General features: G+C 40.3%; 1 protein-coding gene across 1 annotated transcript in view; it reads left to right on the forward strand.

The window, feature by feature from the left end:
• The first annotated feature begins 408 nt into the window (after positions 1-408).
• Positions 409-18,717, forward strand: part of LOC306742221 (neprilysin-like) — a 31,971-nt gene continuing 13,662 nt past the window's right edge. The window contains exons 1-4 of the mRNA XM_079224564.1: positions 409-717; positions 3,786-3,962; positions 5,247-5,282; positions 6,698-6,859. Coding sequence (XP_079080690.1) covers positions 675-717; positions 3,786-3,962; positions 5,247-5,282; positions 6,698-6,859 — 418 coding nt within the window. The 5' untranslated portion in view covers positions 409-674. The remainder of the gene's footprint in view (positions 718-3,785; positions 3,963-5,246; positions 5,283-6,697; positions 6,860-18,717) is intronic.

Below are 18,717 nucleotides of genomic sequence, written 5' to 3' on the forward strand. Positions count from 1 at the left end.
CTATCTATCTATCTATCTATCTATCTATCTATCTATCTATCTATCTGAATGAAATAATGCCACTAAACAGCTGTTGGATAACAACAACTCACAACAGTGCTCACAACAATGGGAATTTGTCTTTATATCCGTAAAGTGCATTGTCTTTTAAAGCTCTTGACAACTCTGTTTCCAACCGCAATACAGCCCATGATCACACACCTGAACCTGCGCCCGGAGAGCCGCCGACAGGGCCACTTCTAAACGCCGCCCTGACTGAGGAGGCAACGACTCGGAGGACGGGGAACTTAAGAGGGCTGCTTCCTCACTATATGTCATTGGCTGTATAAATATGCGATCTCGCCCCTGTGGATCACACACTTGACCAATTGCGCGCGCAAGAGTCTGATGGGTTATTTGAATTCAGCGATCCGCGCAGTTTCAGTGAAGGGTCTCTGTGCGTGAGTGTGCGCGCGTGTGTCTTCGTCTGAATGTAAAGCCAAAGAAAGAAAGAAGAAGAATAAGGAGAGGTGGAGAGAGAGAGAGGGAGAGAGAGAGAGAGAGAGAGAGAAAGAGAGGCGGGATCGGTTTGCGCCTTGTTGAAATCCAGCGTGAAGCAAAAAACAATAATCTGTAACAGATCGATCAGCACTTCGCGCCCGCTTCTTTTTGGATTTGATGGATCCGTGTATGTGATGCCCATTTATATCATCGACCGAAAATTTCCCGACACATCTGGTAAGTCGCTCACTTAGCACGAGCGCTTCTTTTAACGCGGTGCCATCTGTGTGAGTCTCCGTCTGTGTGTGTGAGTGTGTGTGTGCGCGAGTGCATTATTTGTGCGTGTGCGCGCGTGCCGGCTGGGTGACACGGGGCAACATACACCAGTTGATCATGCCACCCCCTTGGAATTCCCGACGTGCAACAGGAGATGAGGATCTGGCACGTATTTAATCGGCGTTTTGCTCACCATATGTGCTGCAGCTGCATATTTTTATCACTGGAGTTTTAACACCTATTGCATTTGGTCCTATCAGAAAACCTCTCAATCTACTGTCATAGAATCCCAGATGGGTATCCAAGCTTATACTTTGTGGTTTTGCTTCACTGTGTAGCAGCAGTATGAGTGCTATATCCATTTCCTTTCATACTGCTATCAATATCGTTAGGAAAGCAATTTAAGAGGTAGACTTCTTATCAGTTATATCACACCTTTGGGCATCAAGTCACCTCCTCCAAAAATGGATTTTAAAGTGATTTTATTCTGCAGTGTGCAGTTAGGGAGGCCCAGTGCATAAAATCATATCCCAGAGAAGGTGTTATTTTAAGTTTAAGTAGGCCACATTCCTGTACGTATTCAAACTCAATTAAGTACATGACATGTTCATGGCTCTCAGAGATATAGGTTGTAAAAAAGTGACTTTGCACAGGCAGTGTGTGTGTGTGTGTGTGTGTGTGTGTGTGTGTGTGTGTGTGTGTGTGTGTGTGTGTGTGTGTGTGTGTGTGTGTGTGTGTGTGTGTGTGTGTGTGCGTGGGTGTACAGACAAATGTGTGTTTTCAGGTGTCTCTGTGAATGATGGGTTTAATTTTGAAGGAGTTTGTGAGGTCTCACAAGGCACAGGGACTGTTTATGTTTCAGATATATCATGACTGACAAAAAAAGAAGAACAAAAAAAGTAAGAGAGAGTTTTTTAAACATACACACTGAAGACCAATCATCAGAGCCACATCAAGACAAGTATAACCAGTGACTGCGTCCTGCAACAGGAGCAGTCACACCAGCAAATGACAGCTCCCTTTACAAATAACTCACACTCATATTAGGACTTCTTCCCTCACAGAGCAAACATCCTCAAAGGAATCTGTGCCATATTCATACGACAGTGAAAAGTTCCTTAATCCACCCTGAAGCAATGTTGACAGAGAACTGGAATTATCCGACTTTAAATGACTTAAAATTCACATAAAGGAATCAGAAAGCATTACGCAAGGATGATTAGTGCATGTGCAGTTAGGGTTCATTTAGATTCATATCTAACATGCCCTCAGCTCACTTACACATGATTTAGTACCAGTGTCCAGTGTCCATCTCTGCTGTTTTTACGTCCCCCCTCACCCACCTCCCACCACCCTCATTTGTGCACATTCCTTTACTCCATGTTTATGTCCCTTTTCCTTTGAAATAAATTTCACAGACATTTTAATTTCTTAGCATGGAGCTTGCCAGGATTAGCGCATATAGAAATAATACACAGCCTCTCCAATGCTTACATGCACAAAGGAATTCATTAAAGTGGTGAGACTGCTGCCACTGGGAAGTATGTGCTTGCTTGGCAAAGTTTATGCTTCTCCTGCAGCCAACCAGAAGCAGTTTGACGGGAAGTTTAGACTAACACATCAACTTGTGTCATTCTACTGTCTCGTCTCCTGTTTTTAATCTTCCGATCATTCATTTTCTGCCATTACTTTGAGCTGCCCTTATGCCTGCTGTATAATCCCACACAAACCCTGCAAAAGGAAAGGAACCCATTACATGCAGGGTCACCACTGTCCGATCGAGTGGCCCAGAGTGACATGCTGTGTAGCCTATAGTGCTGGTGTGGAGTTGGGAAAGAAGCCTGTTGGGATCTGAATATTTAAGGCCAATGACACGCCTGAATACTGACTGTAGTTTACTTTGCACAGCCTCGAAGAACAATGATATGGGATTTGACATTCAGCAGGTTTGTGGTTATTACAGCAGGTGTTGTTGTGTGTGTATGGCTGTCTGCTCATTCAAAGGAAGCTAAGAGACTTTGTCCTTTGGTCGGGCGGCGCTCTCATCTCAGCACGCAGAGAGACCCACCCATCTGCACAGATGCCTCATGACACCAGCTTGTAAAAGTGTGTGTGAGAGCATGACTGTGGGTGTGTGTGTGCCGTAATTGCACGAGTGTGTGTGTGCCTTCAGTAAGGGATTAAGGATTAATTACCTTCAAAGATAGACTTAAGGGCTTGTTACATGAACTTTGTAAAGTTCTCACTTGGTACCAGAGAGGAAAACAACAGTGAGGAGCAGAGGAAAGGTCTCTCTTGTTTTCCATTCTTCAGAAGTGTGTGTTTCTTCTTTTTGTCTGGAGTGTACTGCCACTAGAGGGTAAGACCTTCCATTGTTCTCACCTTTTGCTACAATACTGTTTTAAAAAAAAAAAAAAGTTTTTGGTTTAGCTTTTTTGCTTTCTTATCACGGTATCTCACTTTCACTCTTTGCTTTTTTCAGCTCGTGTCTAAAAAGTCTGAAGATATAACTGAATGTGTGTCTTATCAATGTCAAAATGTATATACTATAGTTGAATATAGTATTTTGTAGTAATACTCATTTGAGAAGTGTTTGGCATTTTTGGTTGATGGCTTCAAAGATTAATTGATTTTTAGATTTTGAAATGATGCTGACATGATGAAAATGTATGTGTGTTATTTAGTTCATGCATTCATGTATGAATTAGACTTGTTTGTATTTTTTCACCAAACATCTATGTTATCTATGTACGTCTTTATGCCTCTTTCGGGCTGCAACTAATTATTATTTTCATTATCAATTAGTTTATCTTCAAACAGCTTGTTTTTTTCCGACCTACAGTCCCAAAAAAAACAGTACACCAGTGAAGCAGCACATTATCACATTTAAGAAGCTGCAACCAGCAAGTGTTTGGCATGACTGCTTGGTGAATGACAATGTTTTTGATAATTGATATTGATAATCAGAATTGCTGCTGATCGGTCGACAAACGGTTTCAGCTCTACCTCTGTGCTTTTCCCTCTCTCAGGTGAGTTGATACAGCTGGCGGCTGAAGGAGGAGACCTGAGAATGACAGAGACCAACCCCCCCAAGTCGACTAAGAAGCCCCGCTGGACCTCCCTGGAGGTCGGCCTCATTACTATCGTCTCCTTGCTCTTCATCGTTATCATTGCCCTCATCATTCTCTTCGCCACACAGAAAAATGGTGAGTTTTAAGAACAGAGTGAGAAAGATATGAAAACACGAGTGGTCCTGCATAGATGAACAGACTATTGTTGACAACAATTTAGTAAACCTGACAAAAAAACGGTGATGTCCTACAATCAACAACTTGTATGTTGGGAGCCATTCAGCTTAGAGGAAGTTATTTGATTTTTCTTGCCACCACATTGTTAAGTGTCTTTCAGAACTTTTGAAGTTCAATTCTAGCTGAGTTCATGGTTAATGGCAAGCATGAAGGAGCGTGCCTGAGAGCAGCATTTTGTTCAGGTGATTCGAAGACACTTGAGCTGTGTGCTTTTAAAGCATAGTGCAAAAGTACAACTACTGAGCCATAAAGAAGAATGCATTGTGCAAAGGTCCTTTTTAGACGTTTCCTTCTGTTTCAGGCATTTTCAAACAACCATGTTTACCTCAAAACATTGAGCTTTTTCACAATTTAGACTAATTATCTAACGTATCGGTATCTAATATCTTGTTGTAAATGTCATCAATTCAAATGAAGCATTTAAAATAGACACGGTGAAATCAAACAGACACCCCCACCAATCCTTCCTAACTGATGATGTATTAATCATTAGCAAGTCCTCCGTGATGTGGTACAAGAAAATCTATATTCTAGTATGAAATTAACATGAATAGTAAACAGCTTATTAATAGATCCACTTATTCAGCATTGACAAAAAGAACAACTTGGAAGTTATCAAAAACCTAATCAAATTAAATCTCATGATACATACCCAATTGGTTGACATATTTGTGTGTGTGTTGCACTATTATTATCTTTCGCAATCTTGTGATTAATAAACGTGGAAGCTGCCATGCCAGAAAAATGTTTAATCACTATGTTTGTACCTGCGTGCACTCAGCTGTGTGCACATCATGTGCATTCACACGTACCACATGAAGCAATGTATTCATAGTCAAATGACAGCTCGCTGGTGTGTGTGTGTGTGTGTGCGTGCGTGCGTAAATGTGTGTGTGTGTGCGTGCATTGCGTGCGTGCGTACGTGCGTGCGTGTACAGACAAATGTGTGTTTTCAGGTGTCTCTGTGAATGATGGGTTGTGGGTGTAAATTATTCCTGACAGAATGAAAGCAACACTTCTAAGTAATTTGGGCTTATATGTGTGAGAAAGATGAAATTGCAATAAAATTAAGTAAAAGGCTAAAATGAGAAAGATGAGATGAGAGAGTATGAGCATTTGACGTGATGACGGATGACTGCAAAAATCCTACTGAATAATGATTTGTTTGACCTTTTCCTACAGATGAAATCTGCACATCCGCTGACTGCACGCAGTCAGGTAAGCATTGTGTCTGTTTTTGTGTGTTTGTACTTTCTCTTGATTGTCTCATTCTGAAGGCTTTCCTTTCTCTCAGAAGGGGACGGATTGTGAAAATTGAGACTGCTGCAGACACACTTAGAGAAATAAGCCACTTCAACTGTGAATATGTTGCCATTAAGTCAAAACAGTGATCAAACAGGAACAGTCCTGATAGGCAGAAACATGTTGCAAAGGGTTATTGTTATCAGATCAACAACTGCACAGGAGAAGTTGTTAAACTGGTAATGTGTATAAGCATGTGTGTACGGCTTTTATGTGTGCAGCGTGAGTCCAAAACTGAAATATTTCAACACATCCAAGCTCTTATAACTTAACTGCAGTAATGCTGTTGAAGCCTTTTTTTTATCACACGCACCCATTTTCACATCATTTCAAAGTCTTTTAGCATTCCAGAATATACCAGTGTCAATCAACAACCTCTTAAATATGACATTTTTCTTTTGACAACAGTTTATTGTAAATTAAAGATAAATAATTCTTCCTCTAGTTTCCAGCAACAGACAACGAATCATTTGCGATGCATTTTTTGGAAACCAATGTCCCAATTCAGTCAGATTTGCCAGACAGACTTGTCACTAGAGATCGGTCAGCTGTCTCATGTAATTTAATTGCAGCTCAGAAAAGTTCACACATTTGCAGGACTGGTGCCAAATTTATCCCAATCAGTGCCATGATACAGTTTTACTTTTTCTTCACGGGTCTATTGATGATATTTGAATAAAATTGTTTCCATTTAAAAAAATGTGTTTCGGGGTAAATGTTCCTCGCTACAAGAAGAGCAAGAAACATTTTGCAAGCATCCAAGATTTAAAGTGGTCTGTAATCCTGAACTGAGCTTGGTAATAGTCAGAGGAGAACATTGATTCCACTCTTAACATCTGTCCATTGCCTGTGGGGCTTCATCCAGCAGCTGCTTATCATGGCTCAGCTCAAAGATCAGAAACAGGTGGAAACACCAGGCCTGAGTGTGTCTGAAGGTAACAAAACCAACACCTTTAAAGCTCACAAATGAACACAGTATATGTAGTTTAAAAGTTTAAACCAACACAGTATGTGCCAGGCGGACCGGCACAATGACCTCTGCTAAGGAACGTTTGTGAGCTTTACAGTTGCTGGTCGGTGGACCCTTAGTCAGAGTTTGTTAGCTTCTCTTGCGTTTCCAGTGTTGTGCTAAGCGAAGCTAACCGGCTTATACTGAACTCTCCAAAATAAAACAAATAAGCATATTTCCCAACTATTAAATGATAAAATGGTAGTCATCTCTGACATCCTGCATACAAACAGTCTATGTATATATAGACTAGTGTATTGAAGTGTTTTTAGGTAAGCATTTCCTCCAGTTCTCAGGGCTTCTTTCCTCTCTGTCCTTGCAGCTTCTCGCCTCATTGAGAACATGGATGCCAGCGTGGACCCTTGTGATAACTTCTACCAGTACGCCTGTGGGGGCTGGCTGAAAAAGAACATCATCCCTGAGACCAGCTCTAGATACAGCACCTTTGACATCTTAAGAGACGAGCTGGAGGTCATTCTCAAAGGTCAAACACCTGCTCACACACCCACCCACACAAACAGATCAAGATCCACAGACAGAAAGGCCGTAACGCAGACAGACACGGGAGCTAATTGAGTGTTGATACTGTGTTTAGTCCATGATCAAAAGTTGTAAAGCGAGACTAAGTCATCTTGCATTGTAAGAGGACGGAGAACAGATTGATTAAGTTCTTTGAGAACACAAGCTGAAGTGGACTGTCCTTTCAGGCACTGCAGCTCTATAGATATCACGGATGCCATGGGAGTTTGGCTTCAGTAACACCATGTGAGTGGAGAGTTTGTCAACAGAGCTGGCATTATCAGTGTGTGTTGCTTTCTGGCTGTTTTCTAAAGATGTCAACTAGGCCGTGAGAACAAATCTTAGTTGCAAGTTTGTATGTGCGCGTGTGTCTCATGTGTTTTCCCAGCTTTTAGCGAGCAATAGAGTCTTGTTAGTGTCCTTTTGGCATGCTTGATATAGAGCGGGTCAAGTTACACTGCAAACAGCATGCGTGAGCGCTAGTGGATTTGTGTGTGTGCGCCAGGGTCCATGTTTCACTTCGACTTGTCTGTGAGAAGGCCAGTCGAGTCCTGAGCAGTGGGTGCTAAATCTCCAAGGCGCACAAACTTTCCACGGACAACTGAAACTGTTCTTCTTCCATAAATTTACAATTTATATGCCAGTGCCTTCAACTATGAAAATGACAGTGCAGATATACTGCAGAAGAAATAGAGTGATTCAGAGGGCTGAGAAAGATGGATCCTTGGAGGGAAGGGAAAACCTGGGTTTAAAGTACAGCCTGTCTTGTGGACTCAGATCATCACCACGAGCAATGTATCTTTCCAATCTAGATGGAAAAACACACCATTGTGTCTTGGGACAACATTTTTTCCTTTTGCCATCTGGCCTGTGATGACAATTTTATTTTCATAAGGATAAAGCTGAATGTGGGGGGTAATGGCGAGATGTATTTATTCAATCCAAAATGAGATATGCATGGTATTTAGTCTTTCACAAAAATTGGTTATAACACATTCTTGTTTGAAAGGATAGCGCTGCTACCATAAAATGCTAACTTTGTTCAATGTGTACTGACAGCTTTCACATTTTCTTTCTTCTTCTTGATAAACACCTTTTTACAGATCAAAAAATGTTCATTAGGGTTTAGACATTTCATGTAATGGTCAATATGCTTTTGTATACCTTTTCTTTTGCGGTTGCTTGTTGTAGCAAAAGTGCGTCTTCATTCCCTCTGAGTTGAGTAATTATAAAAATGAAACTCTGGCTCTTATTCCTTCACAATTATTTGCTTGATCACAAGCTTCTATGTGATTTAGATATCGCTCATTAGATTTAGAAACCAACGTGACATGTTGGTTTGCAGGTTGCAGGAAAAAAGCATGCAGGCAACTATGTGAGTTGTCAAAAAAATTATGCATGTTAACCTTTTGGTGTTATTGTACATTGCCAACAACTTATTGCCCAACTTTTTTGTTCTGCTTTGCTCTCTTCTCCTCGCTTTTACATGACTTAACACACATACAAATCACATACAGGGGGAGGACAAGGAAAATAAACATTGCTCAAAATGGGCTCATTTGCATTTGCGTACATAGCATGTCTATGTGTAAGTGTGTGGCGTCATTTCACACTTTGTTGTATTTGTACTGCAATTCATCCGATTTATCAGAGATCTTTATAGTTGCGGCCTGTCTGAACGCAGGGAGAGAGATACAAAACCCACTTCTGCAGCTCATGATGAATTATTGGACAAAGTGCAATGGTTGATGTTTTAAAATCATTGACTTAAGTGATCTAAATTCTGCAGTTACCGCAGAAAGTAATGGAGCAGCTAAAGAACTGGTCAACAGCTTAAATCTCCCCGCCAACCGCTGTTGTTGTGCTCATTCCTTCAGGGCGTCTGGCTTACCAGTCAGAGTTGGAATGCCTCCGACTGTACTGTATCACATGTTCAGGTTGACTTTGTGTGTTCGGGTATGTGCGTGTTGTAGAGAGCAATACAATCGCCATGATGTGTATATACAATCATACATGATATTTCAAACTAAGGTATGTGCGCATTCTATTTTCTCGAACATGTTCAGTAGCAACGAGACATACTAGCTGGCAGAATCTTTTTCTTTCTGAATGACTAGTGCTTCGGCAGTGTGAGGCCCGGTGGCGGGCCGTGCAAAACCTAGCTACACTGTAAAATCTGATAAGTATAGTCAACTCAAATAGTTTAAGGAAACCGATTGCCTTCAACCATTTAAGTTAAATAACTCAAATAGTTTCAGGAAACCGATTGCCTTGAACCATTTAAGTTAAATAATTCAAATAGTTTTAGGAAACCGATTGCCTTCAACCATTTAAGTTAAATAACTCAAATCCTTTTTGTGGAAAAAATGCTTAAATGGAGTACTCCTAACTCAAGTATTTATTGTTAGGTATACCCAAGTACATACATTACTAGTACTAACTCCATTCTTTGTATTGAACTTAAAACATATTTACTATTTAAACGTATTTTTAATGTTTGTATGAACTCAAATGGAATGAATTTATTTGAACCAATATGATTATTTGGCCAAAACATTACACATAGTGCTGTGCGGTATGCCGGCTCTATTTGAAACCGGTATGAATTTTTCATATACCGCATGACCATAACGACTGTTGTCGCTCTTCGGCAGGCAGCCACCTTTATTTCTTCACCACTGAGGGCGCTGCAGTCGGAGCTACTTACGTGTCATGGTTGTAACTTTAGTCATGGTTACAACATTATAACAACAATCAATAACCCACAACTAACACTCTTTAACAAGGTAAAACACCGTGACACAAACTATTTGTAACACTAATAATTGTAATAATTGTGCCGAACTGCATGCTGGGTAGACTCGCCCACTTCACAACAAGCAGAAACTCCGTCGCAGGAAGAGACAGACCCTTCCGGTCTGCTGGTTAAAATAACGGTGTTATCAGATAGTACAGTGTATATTTCTCGGTAACTTTTGAAAAATCAAAGTGAAAAAACGCCGAAAAATGTACATTTACAGACACCCGTCTTAACGACAGATCAAGATATTGAACACATCCACTGTCTATAAAATCAATTTAGTTCAAATGAGTTAATACAACTCATTGGAATTGATACACATAACTTGAAAGTCTACCAGAAGTTGATCAAACTCCAAATGACTGAGTCATTATGACTGCAGTTCACTTTCGAGTTCATGTTAGTGTATCACTCAAGTAACTACAACTTTCTATGCCATTTAAGTTGGGTTAGCTTACTTCTTTTATTAAGATGTGCTGGTAGGTTTTACAGTGTAGGCCTGCTGTCTGATATGTCACATGTAGTTATGTATCTGAGGGTTTATCTTGCGCCTATACTTCACTTTATTAATAAAACAACAACAAGATATTTGCACAAGACGGCAACCACTTGCATTCTCGTTCCACACTTCACTAGAGCATTTCCTCTCCTTCCGTTTTTCCCTTCACAATAAAAGCCCCATAAACTTACATCAGAACACTGCTCCGTAGAGAACTGTCCAAGTAATCAATATAATAGCTTAGTTAGCTGTATGGAGGTGTGAGCCAGCGGAGAGCCAAGCAGAGGGAAAAAACAAACACAAAAAGCAAAAAAAGCTGTGCACTCACCCGATGCTGTCCACTTATTAATAAAGACAAAGTCCATCCGCCTCTCGTTAACACAGTTCAATGACGTGGTTGTTCAGTTCATCTGTGCGCTTCAGTGAGGATCGTCAATGCCAAAACATGCTCAACCCTTCATGAGAAAGGCATAAAGTAAATCCCCCACCAAGTCCAGGTCTCCTCCTTCAGACATTAAGTGTTAAAACACGTAAAACACTAAACATTACTTGTTTCAGCATGAACTCTTTTTAATCCTGGCAGCATGGTAGCTTTCTGTTGTGTTGACAGAATTCATGCTGGCACACTGACCAATCACAGCGCATGTTAATCATTATATAATTATAATACATGTAGTGTATTTATGAAAAACAATTACATTATAAAATAGATATAACTTGTAATTGTTATAAAAAAAAAATAGCTATAACTTTGTGATTCTGTTTAGGCCAGTAGAGAAGGCTTAGCAGGCCCTGACGGCCCGCCACTGGTGAGGCCTCAGTATAGAGCTGTGACCTCTACTGTGGAGAGCAAACATGCGACCTCTGATCTCGGGACTTGCTGCTGCCACCTGCTTGGATACCACCGCCCGCTGACAGGCGGATCCTTTTCGCTGTCAACAGCTGCAGGGGCCTGGAAACACCTGGACTCTGCAGCGCTCTAAGCTGCAAGACAGCAATAAAAAAGACTGCGTGCATGTGTATGTGTGTGAATAGCTGTGTATATTTGTGGTTGCTTGTAAATGCCTTGGATTGTTCTCTGCTGCTGTAAAAGGCCATAAATGATTCATAATGAGGACACTGATCGTGACCACAGCCTTGTGTGTGCATGTGTGTGTGTACGAGCCCGTGTGAGCTTGTTTTTCCACCTCCCCCTACTCAGGTGTGGCATACTGTGCAATCATTTACCCAATTGACCGAGAGCATTTTAATTACGAGCTAGTTTGTGACAGGAAAGGGAAAGGAAGGACAATAGACAGAAAAGATGGAAAGAATATATTTTTCAAGAGTTTAGTACTGAAGGGAAAGGAAGGACAAAAAAAAGTGATGAAAGAAAATAAAGGGGAGAAACACACATGAACCAGGAGGCTTTGAGGTGAGGTGAGGAAGAGCTGTGTAAGCTTTCTAAGATGATAGTCGATTGAAGAAAGCTTTGAGGATAGGTCACCAAATGTGAAACAGCATGTGGAAGTCATCTCCAAGCTAAGCTCTATGCTGACATCCATCCGTGTTTGAGCATATGCGTGTGAGCACGCTCTTCTTTATTACACAAGGTGCTTCTTACTCCAGGTCTAAATCTCACTGAGCAGAGACATTTCTCGCCAGAGGCAGGCAACACAAGAACCAGCGAATGTTTCTTATAGAACTTGGCATCAGCATCGAAGCACGTCTGAGAGGTGGCTGTACCGATAGGATAGTACTCAGATGTATAAAATCAGAGACTGAATGTCTGTGTTTTTCCTGTGATGACAATCACTGAAACAGAACCTGCGTTAAATGATACCGACTGCAACAAGACTTTTTCACGATAAATGGTTTGTTCACATGACCTTCAAGTCAGAACCATTGCATAACACCAGTTACAGTATTTCTCATGAACACAATCAAACACGCATAGCAGACCAGATCTATGTGGCCAAGTAAAATAATATGACTATTAATGCAGCAATTCTTGGCCAACAAAAATATATTGAATAAAAGATCCTGAATTGAACTTGTTTATTTGCCACCAAGGATGAGTATGAATAACAGGAAATAGTTTAGACCCCCATCAGAGTAGAAATATGATTGGTTAGCTGTTTCTCAGCCAATAATGGGTACATTTCATTTCATCTACGACTTGCCAAGGGGCAATACTTTGACTGATGACATGTTACTTAGTCAATGACATACTTGGTATTTGGTGTACAGTAGATGGCCAATGTTTGGCTTGATGACAGGCCAGTGGGTAAGTCAGGAGCTCCCCAAAATCAATTTTTTCTTGTTGCTGAAAGCTTATTTATTTTCTACAGGACACTGTAGCAACCACTGTAATGATGTTAGTTGACGCCATAGTTACAAAGTGAAAGTGAACTGGTTTGTTCCCATTTTAATTTGTTGTCTTTAGAAAAAAAAAAATAATAATATATATATATATATATATATATATATATATATATATATATATATATATATATATATATATATATATATATATATATATATATATATATATATATATATATATATCGATCAAATAGTTAAGGGAGTTTCTATTGAGCTGTTGTACTGGTTTGAATGGCAAGTTCCCTTTGTCAAATGTGTTCCCTTTCAATGCAGTCTTCATTTGGTCTTTTATGTTTGTTATATGCTTCATAATGATAAATTGAAAGCAGAACTCTAGTAGGAAAAACACTGAACTGTGTAACTAACGGCAGTCAAGGATAAAATGGCAATGCAGAGAGATGAAACTCCAAATTCAGATACTGTATCATGCTGAGTGGTTTGGCTCAAATTGACGTGATGTCTCAAACAAACATCAGGTGGCACAACATCTATTCTCAAATAAATCCAAACATGCACACACATGGGGCGTGAGAGAGAGAGAGACAGAGAGAGAGAGGAGTTAAGCCTCTGCTGTGGTTAAACATTAGCACCAGGCAGTCAGTAATCCAATCATACACACATGATTTGTGCCCTTTTGCAGGAAGCGCCCTGTGAAGGGTCCCTATCACAGAAGTTCATTCAGATTATATGAGCACATAAATAGTGCACACATGGTAATGAGAAAATGGAAGGATTAGAAAAATGAAAGGATAGACAGTGAAAGGCAGTCATGCAATGAGTGAAACAAGTAGACATAAGGGACATAAATGACTTAAAGCGCTGAGCAAATGAAAATAATTGAAAAAGATTATGATTAAATATGGAATTACATTTAGAATATCTTGGGACTGCTAAATTGAAGGAGACTGGATATTTCATAAATTATGCAATAATAAGAGGTGTTTTGAACACACGATGATCTGTTTTGACATTAAATGAAATTGGAGGTTTAAGAAAGGGATAAACCTTTAAATATGTTTTCTCTAACAGTCTTTAATGTGACATGAGTCATGGACTCAGGGGAGAGTCTGGTGTCAGTTGGCTGTGTAATTCAAGATCCAGCCTCTTTCCTGTATTGATCTTGGCATTGCATTGAGATGTGCTGTTGGATGGTGTATATCTGTTGATCCTGATGCAGTATTTATAAGAGTTAACTTTATCAGTGACCATCAGTACAGAAACCACGAGTTGTGTGATGGTCTATCCAAATCAAAAGGTTGTCCTACTTTCATGATACCCCTTTACAGGGTTTCCTTTTAATTGGTAATGATATTTAAAGTTCATTCTTCAGAAATACTTTTAACTTCACAGCTTGACAATACCTAACATATCTGCCTATACACGCACTTCTGAATCTCTCTGCTTGTATCTTATTTGTTTAATCTGAACAGTATGATCTGATCTCCATGTTATGGGAGGTTTGTGTTTTTCTTGGCCAGTAACCTCCTGAAGGCTCTATTAGTTGCCTGGCAAGAAATAGTCCAGCACAAATCACTGCATGAAACGACAAATAGTTTTTTGCCCTTTGGTTTCCGATTAAACTTGAGGTACAATATATGTGTGTTAATATGTGAGCTTTATGCTTTATGGTTCTGGTAGGTGGATTTTCAATCTTTTGACAGTGCCAAAGCACCTTACAGTCGTTGTTCTTAGCAAAGCTAACCGGCTGCTGGATGTAGTTACATATTAAAAGAGTCTTAGTTACATATTGTAACTCTAGGTTTTACAGACGCAGCCCTCTAACCCCATAAGCCCTAGGTCATTGTTTTAATAAACTGACTTAATTGCATACCTAAACTAAAAAGGGTGTATCTCTGCAACCACAAGGTCTATTTTAATAATTCTGGTGTTATAATAAACAGTACACTTGTGAGACATTGTTCAGATGTGTTAATACCACTAAATATGCTACTGTTTAAGAGTAAATGAAGATGGCACACAGCCCAAATTAGAGATTTCAGGTTTGCCTAAAAAAGAAAGCACTTTCAGGATGATTATCTCCTTGGAATGATGCATCAGCATGCCTACGCCTCTTCCAAAGGTAGCACAATATGTGACCAGTCTCTCTGCAAAGTTTTACTTTGAAAAAGTGAAGCAGAACAAAATTAGAGCATTTTTAGTAAAGGAAGTTTAGGCGAGGTCCCCAAAATGGACATTTGGGAATGAATCATCATCGTAAGCCGGGTACTCAGCGTCCTTTTGGACTAATTCAATGATGTCACAAATGGAGAAAGTTTGCTTTTTCACAGGTCTTGACATCGTAGCTAAAACAAGTAATTCTGAAGTTCTACAAAGTGCTCAAAAGGTCTACAAAGTTCTCGAAAGGTCTACAAAGCAGTGCGTAATAGGAGCTAGAGAAACAGTTGTTTTCCGTCCGTTTGTCTGGTGCGTAATGAAGACGTTTTCATCCCTGGCCACTTATGACTACGCACGGCGTTATCTCGGTAATTAGTTGGTCGATTTCAGAAAATGAACTATCCCTGGACTCGTCACAGCCTATAGAATCGATCTGTAAACTCAAAAAGACGATTGACAGCACTGTGAGCCAATAGGCTACAGATAGGCGTCGTCATTGGTGAAGCATATGATCCGATACGCTGATAGTCTGCCCATCTACCTGGTCAGAACGGCCCCTCCCAAAGTTTGCGATGATTTGAAAGAGACACAGGATATCAGTTGAAAATAAAACAGTGTGGATTTACCGGGAAAAAAATTGTTTTCTACGTTTTATCATCAAAGGTAAGACGGATTGGCTGACCGTAAAGCGATAAAGCTATTTGTGTTGCTGGTGTTCCTTTGCTCATAAGTTGCTGATACTTTGGGTTACAGGGATTTGCTTGATATGTGTGGAATCTGTGTGGAAGCGGCTTGCTTTCTGCCATCTCACTTTGTTTGCTAGCTGCTAGATACGGATCGCCTGGTCCAGAAACCTGCCGTGAGAGTATATTTATGGCGATTTTCGTCTATACTATATTTGTAATCTTTTATTTATTGTTTGAGTTGTACATGGTAATGCAATATTCTTGTAGCCCTGATTTTACTTTTTTTTTCTTTTTTTTAGGTCTTATATTTCTGTGTTATTTAGATTATTATCTAAAGTCCCCCAATAGGGATACCCTCGGGCTGATGGGGCTAAGAGCCGTCACCATGGGGTCCATCCCAGTGCACAATCACAGTCATGATTTTTTTTCCACGCCCTTCTGCCCTTTACGGTCCGCTCTGAAATCTACACTTGCGACGTATAAACGCTGTGTCTCCCATTGTAGACTAGTATTTATTCAGAACCAGAGGGACCCACAGCTTAGAGGGCGTTATACAGCTTGCATCCTCTCTATTGGAAGGATGGCGAGGCTGACACATAGGTCACTCACTCACTGAGCTGATGTGAGGGCGAGCAAGAGCGTTGTCTTGAGAGAGATTTAGGCTATCGGCTCAAACCTACTTGGCACCCCTAAAGATGCGCAGAACCATCTGTAATATTTAAAAAATAGATTTCACATTGAAAAAAAACGCTTCACCAAATAGTGCTTCAAAACAGATCTCTCTGCATGGCCTTTGTGGCAGGGTGAAATGGCTTAAGCATTGCACAATGGGAGACGTTTGGCTGGTGGCTGCTGCTGGTAAAAGTCTCCACCAAAGAGATTTTTGATGATGCGGAGAAGGAGAGAGACGCTTTTGCCGGGCTCAGAAGAGAACTGAGCCAGCAAACTTGCGTCCATGCCAGCGGTCTTCATCCGGGACCCAATAGCACCAGCTCTTTGAGGGCGGAGCCTTCATGCAATAGATCAGACAGGAGAGTGCATCCTCTCATCTACCTCTTAGCAAGAACGCCAGTGAGCAGTTTCCCTAAAACCAAGCATAACTCTCATTCTTCGTGAATTGCTTTCATTTGGAAATGTAGTGAATTATGTAAACTGTAGCAGCATTTATTTTGGCACATTTTATTGCAAAAGTGGCAGGATTAGTTTGAGGCAGGTTGGGTTTGACATTGCTTACTCATGTTTGGTTCATGGTTTGTCTGGCAAGTTGACAGCCACATACAGTTTTCCTTTTTTCAAGTTTTTGTATTCTTTTTTTTACATGGAATTCATAAAGGCGAGGAAGCAATTGGTATCATTAGGTCTACATTTACAAGTTGCATAGAGATGACGTTTGTCACATAATATAAAAAAAAATAGTTGTACATCATCCATTATTGATAATGCAGTCTTAAAGAACAAATAGATACATCATGAAGTTACGCATGTATAAAAATGCTCTTTTATTTTACATAATGATTTATTTGTCAGTTTAGTTTCTTCAATTAGTGCTGCTCTAATGAGCCATATCATAACCAGGTGTTATGAAATTCAAGGGATCCCATCAAAACATTATTAAAGGTATAATAACTATTCCACGTAAAAATGTCTAAAAACAACTTAGAACACTATCACAACAAAACACTTGCATTCACCATGGTGTTTTTTTTAGCAAATACCGAAATCACCATGTGAGTTGACTCTTGATGATCACTCACTCTCATGTTCGATGCTGCTGAGACGCGTCTGCGCATCCTGAAGGAATGGTTACTTTTTAAAGCTACAATATGCAACTTTGTGCCTTGGGTTAGAGCAGGAAAAGTGCATTGTTGGTCCTACTCTCTTCCCCCTCAGTTGAGTAAGTTTACACACTGATCACTCATTTTGATGAGCTGTCTACCTAGAAACTCTAGCCTGGGGCTGAGCTACTGGCATTCCTGCCCACAACAGGTGTTGGAAGAGGCAATGAACGCAGACAATAAAACAAGCAAAGGTGTTCATTCTTGTTTTCAAATGGCCTTTCACTGCCACACCTTCAGCTTTGTTGCTCCCGGATTTTGTTCCAGCTTCTTATTTTTGCTATGACATCCCTGCTCTGAGGTCGCTGGCCTTGCCTTGATTACATGTTGAGAATTCCCTTTATAGCAACTAGGGATAAACATTTGCATTACACTGTGCAATTTGTGGTCTATATGAGTGTTGACCTCCACAACAAATGATCCAAATGATCTTAACCAGTCAAATGCAAAAATCCATTGCAATGCAAGTACTACACATGTGTTGAACCATTTAGTCAATCCGTCAAAGCAAAGATTGGCCATGCACAGTGTAAGGGAACAATTTCTGATCGTGCACTGGTGTACTTGCTATTGCTATGGTTCCTGGTTCCTGGTCTATACGTTAATTAATGCTACGTTTCAGTGCATTCAGTGTTAGATGAAACATTTTATCTTTTCAAAGCTGGCAAGTGAACTGTTGCACCATTGCCAGAATAGTGGAAACTGATTGGCTATGTCTGTTTAGTAAGGGAAAGTCTGCATTAAAGTTACAATGTGTAAGATGTTGCCCAAAATTTTATTTTGTTAGTTTTGTCAACTGGATTAAATCCCAAGTGGTGGAAATGAGAAAATGACTTACACCCTCGGCTCATCCTCCCCACAGTCCAGAGACTACTTAGCAGGGATTATTGCGTGTGGCAATTTTTGGAGATGGACACACACTTTAGTTAGTAGTTAGCTCGAATTCAGCCAGATTAAACCTCAGCTCCAGCAGTCTGATCCCATGGTTCTGCCCCGACTTCCCGCCGAATCAGCAACAATTCTGTTGCTCCCAATTCACAGGTTAGTCCCAGCTCTCCATTAGTGCGCTGTTATTCCCGTTCACTGGTGTTTTTGCCGGTGGAATCCGGGTTGTCACAGCTGCCAGCTGAAGCTCTTGATGCATCGCATTCTCCACTCCCAGCGATGCCTCCCTCATAGGCGAGGCGGATGAAACAAAACACAAATCATTCCCCATCATGCCTCTGCCACCCCGGAGTCAAGGCAAGAAACAAACTATCAAACGAAGGTTTTTTTAAGGTTTGTCTTGACTGATAACCGTAAATGTAGATTAGTCGAAAAATGCTGGAACCTATTTCTTTGGAGCAGGTGACTATGCGTTACACAGTGCACATTTAAAAACAGTGTAGTCATTATACACAATCTTCAAAAAAGATGTCATCTGAAAAAAAGTTAAATTTGTTTTTTTGTTCTTTAAATTCAGTCATAACATTTGTCTTGTAACGTTCTTGTTTCCCACCCCGTGGATCAATGTCACATTGTGTG

Source organism: Taurulus bubalis (genome assembly GCF_910589615.1).
Source record: "Taurulus bubalis genome assembly, chromosome: 10".
In the NCBI taxonomy this organism is placed as follows: Eukaryota; Metazoa; Chordata; class Actinopteri; order Perciformes; family Cottidae; genus Taurulus; species Taurulus bubalis.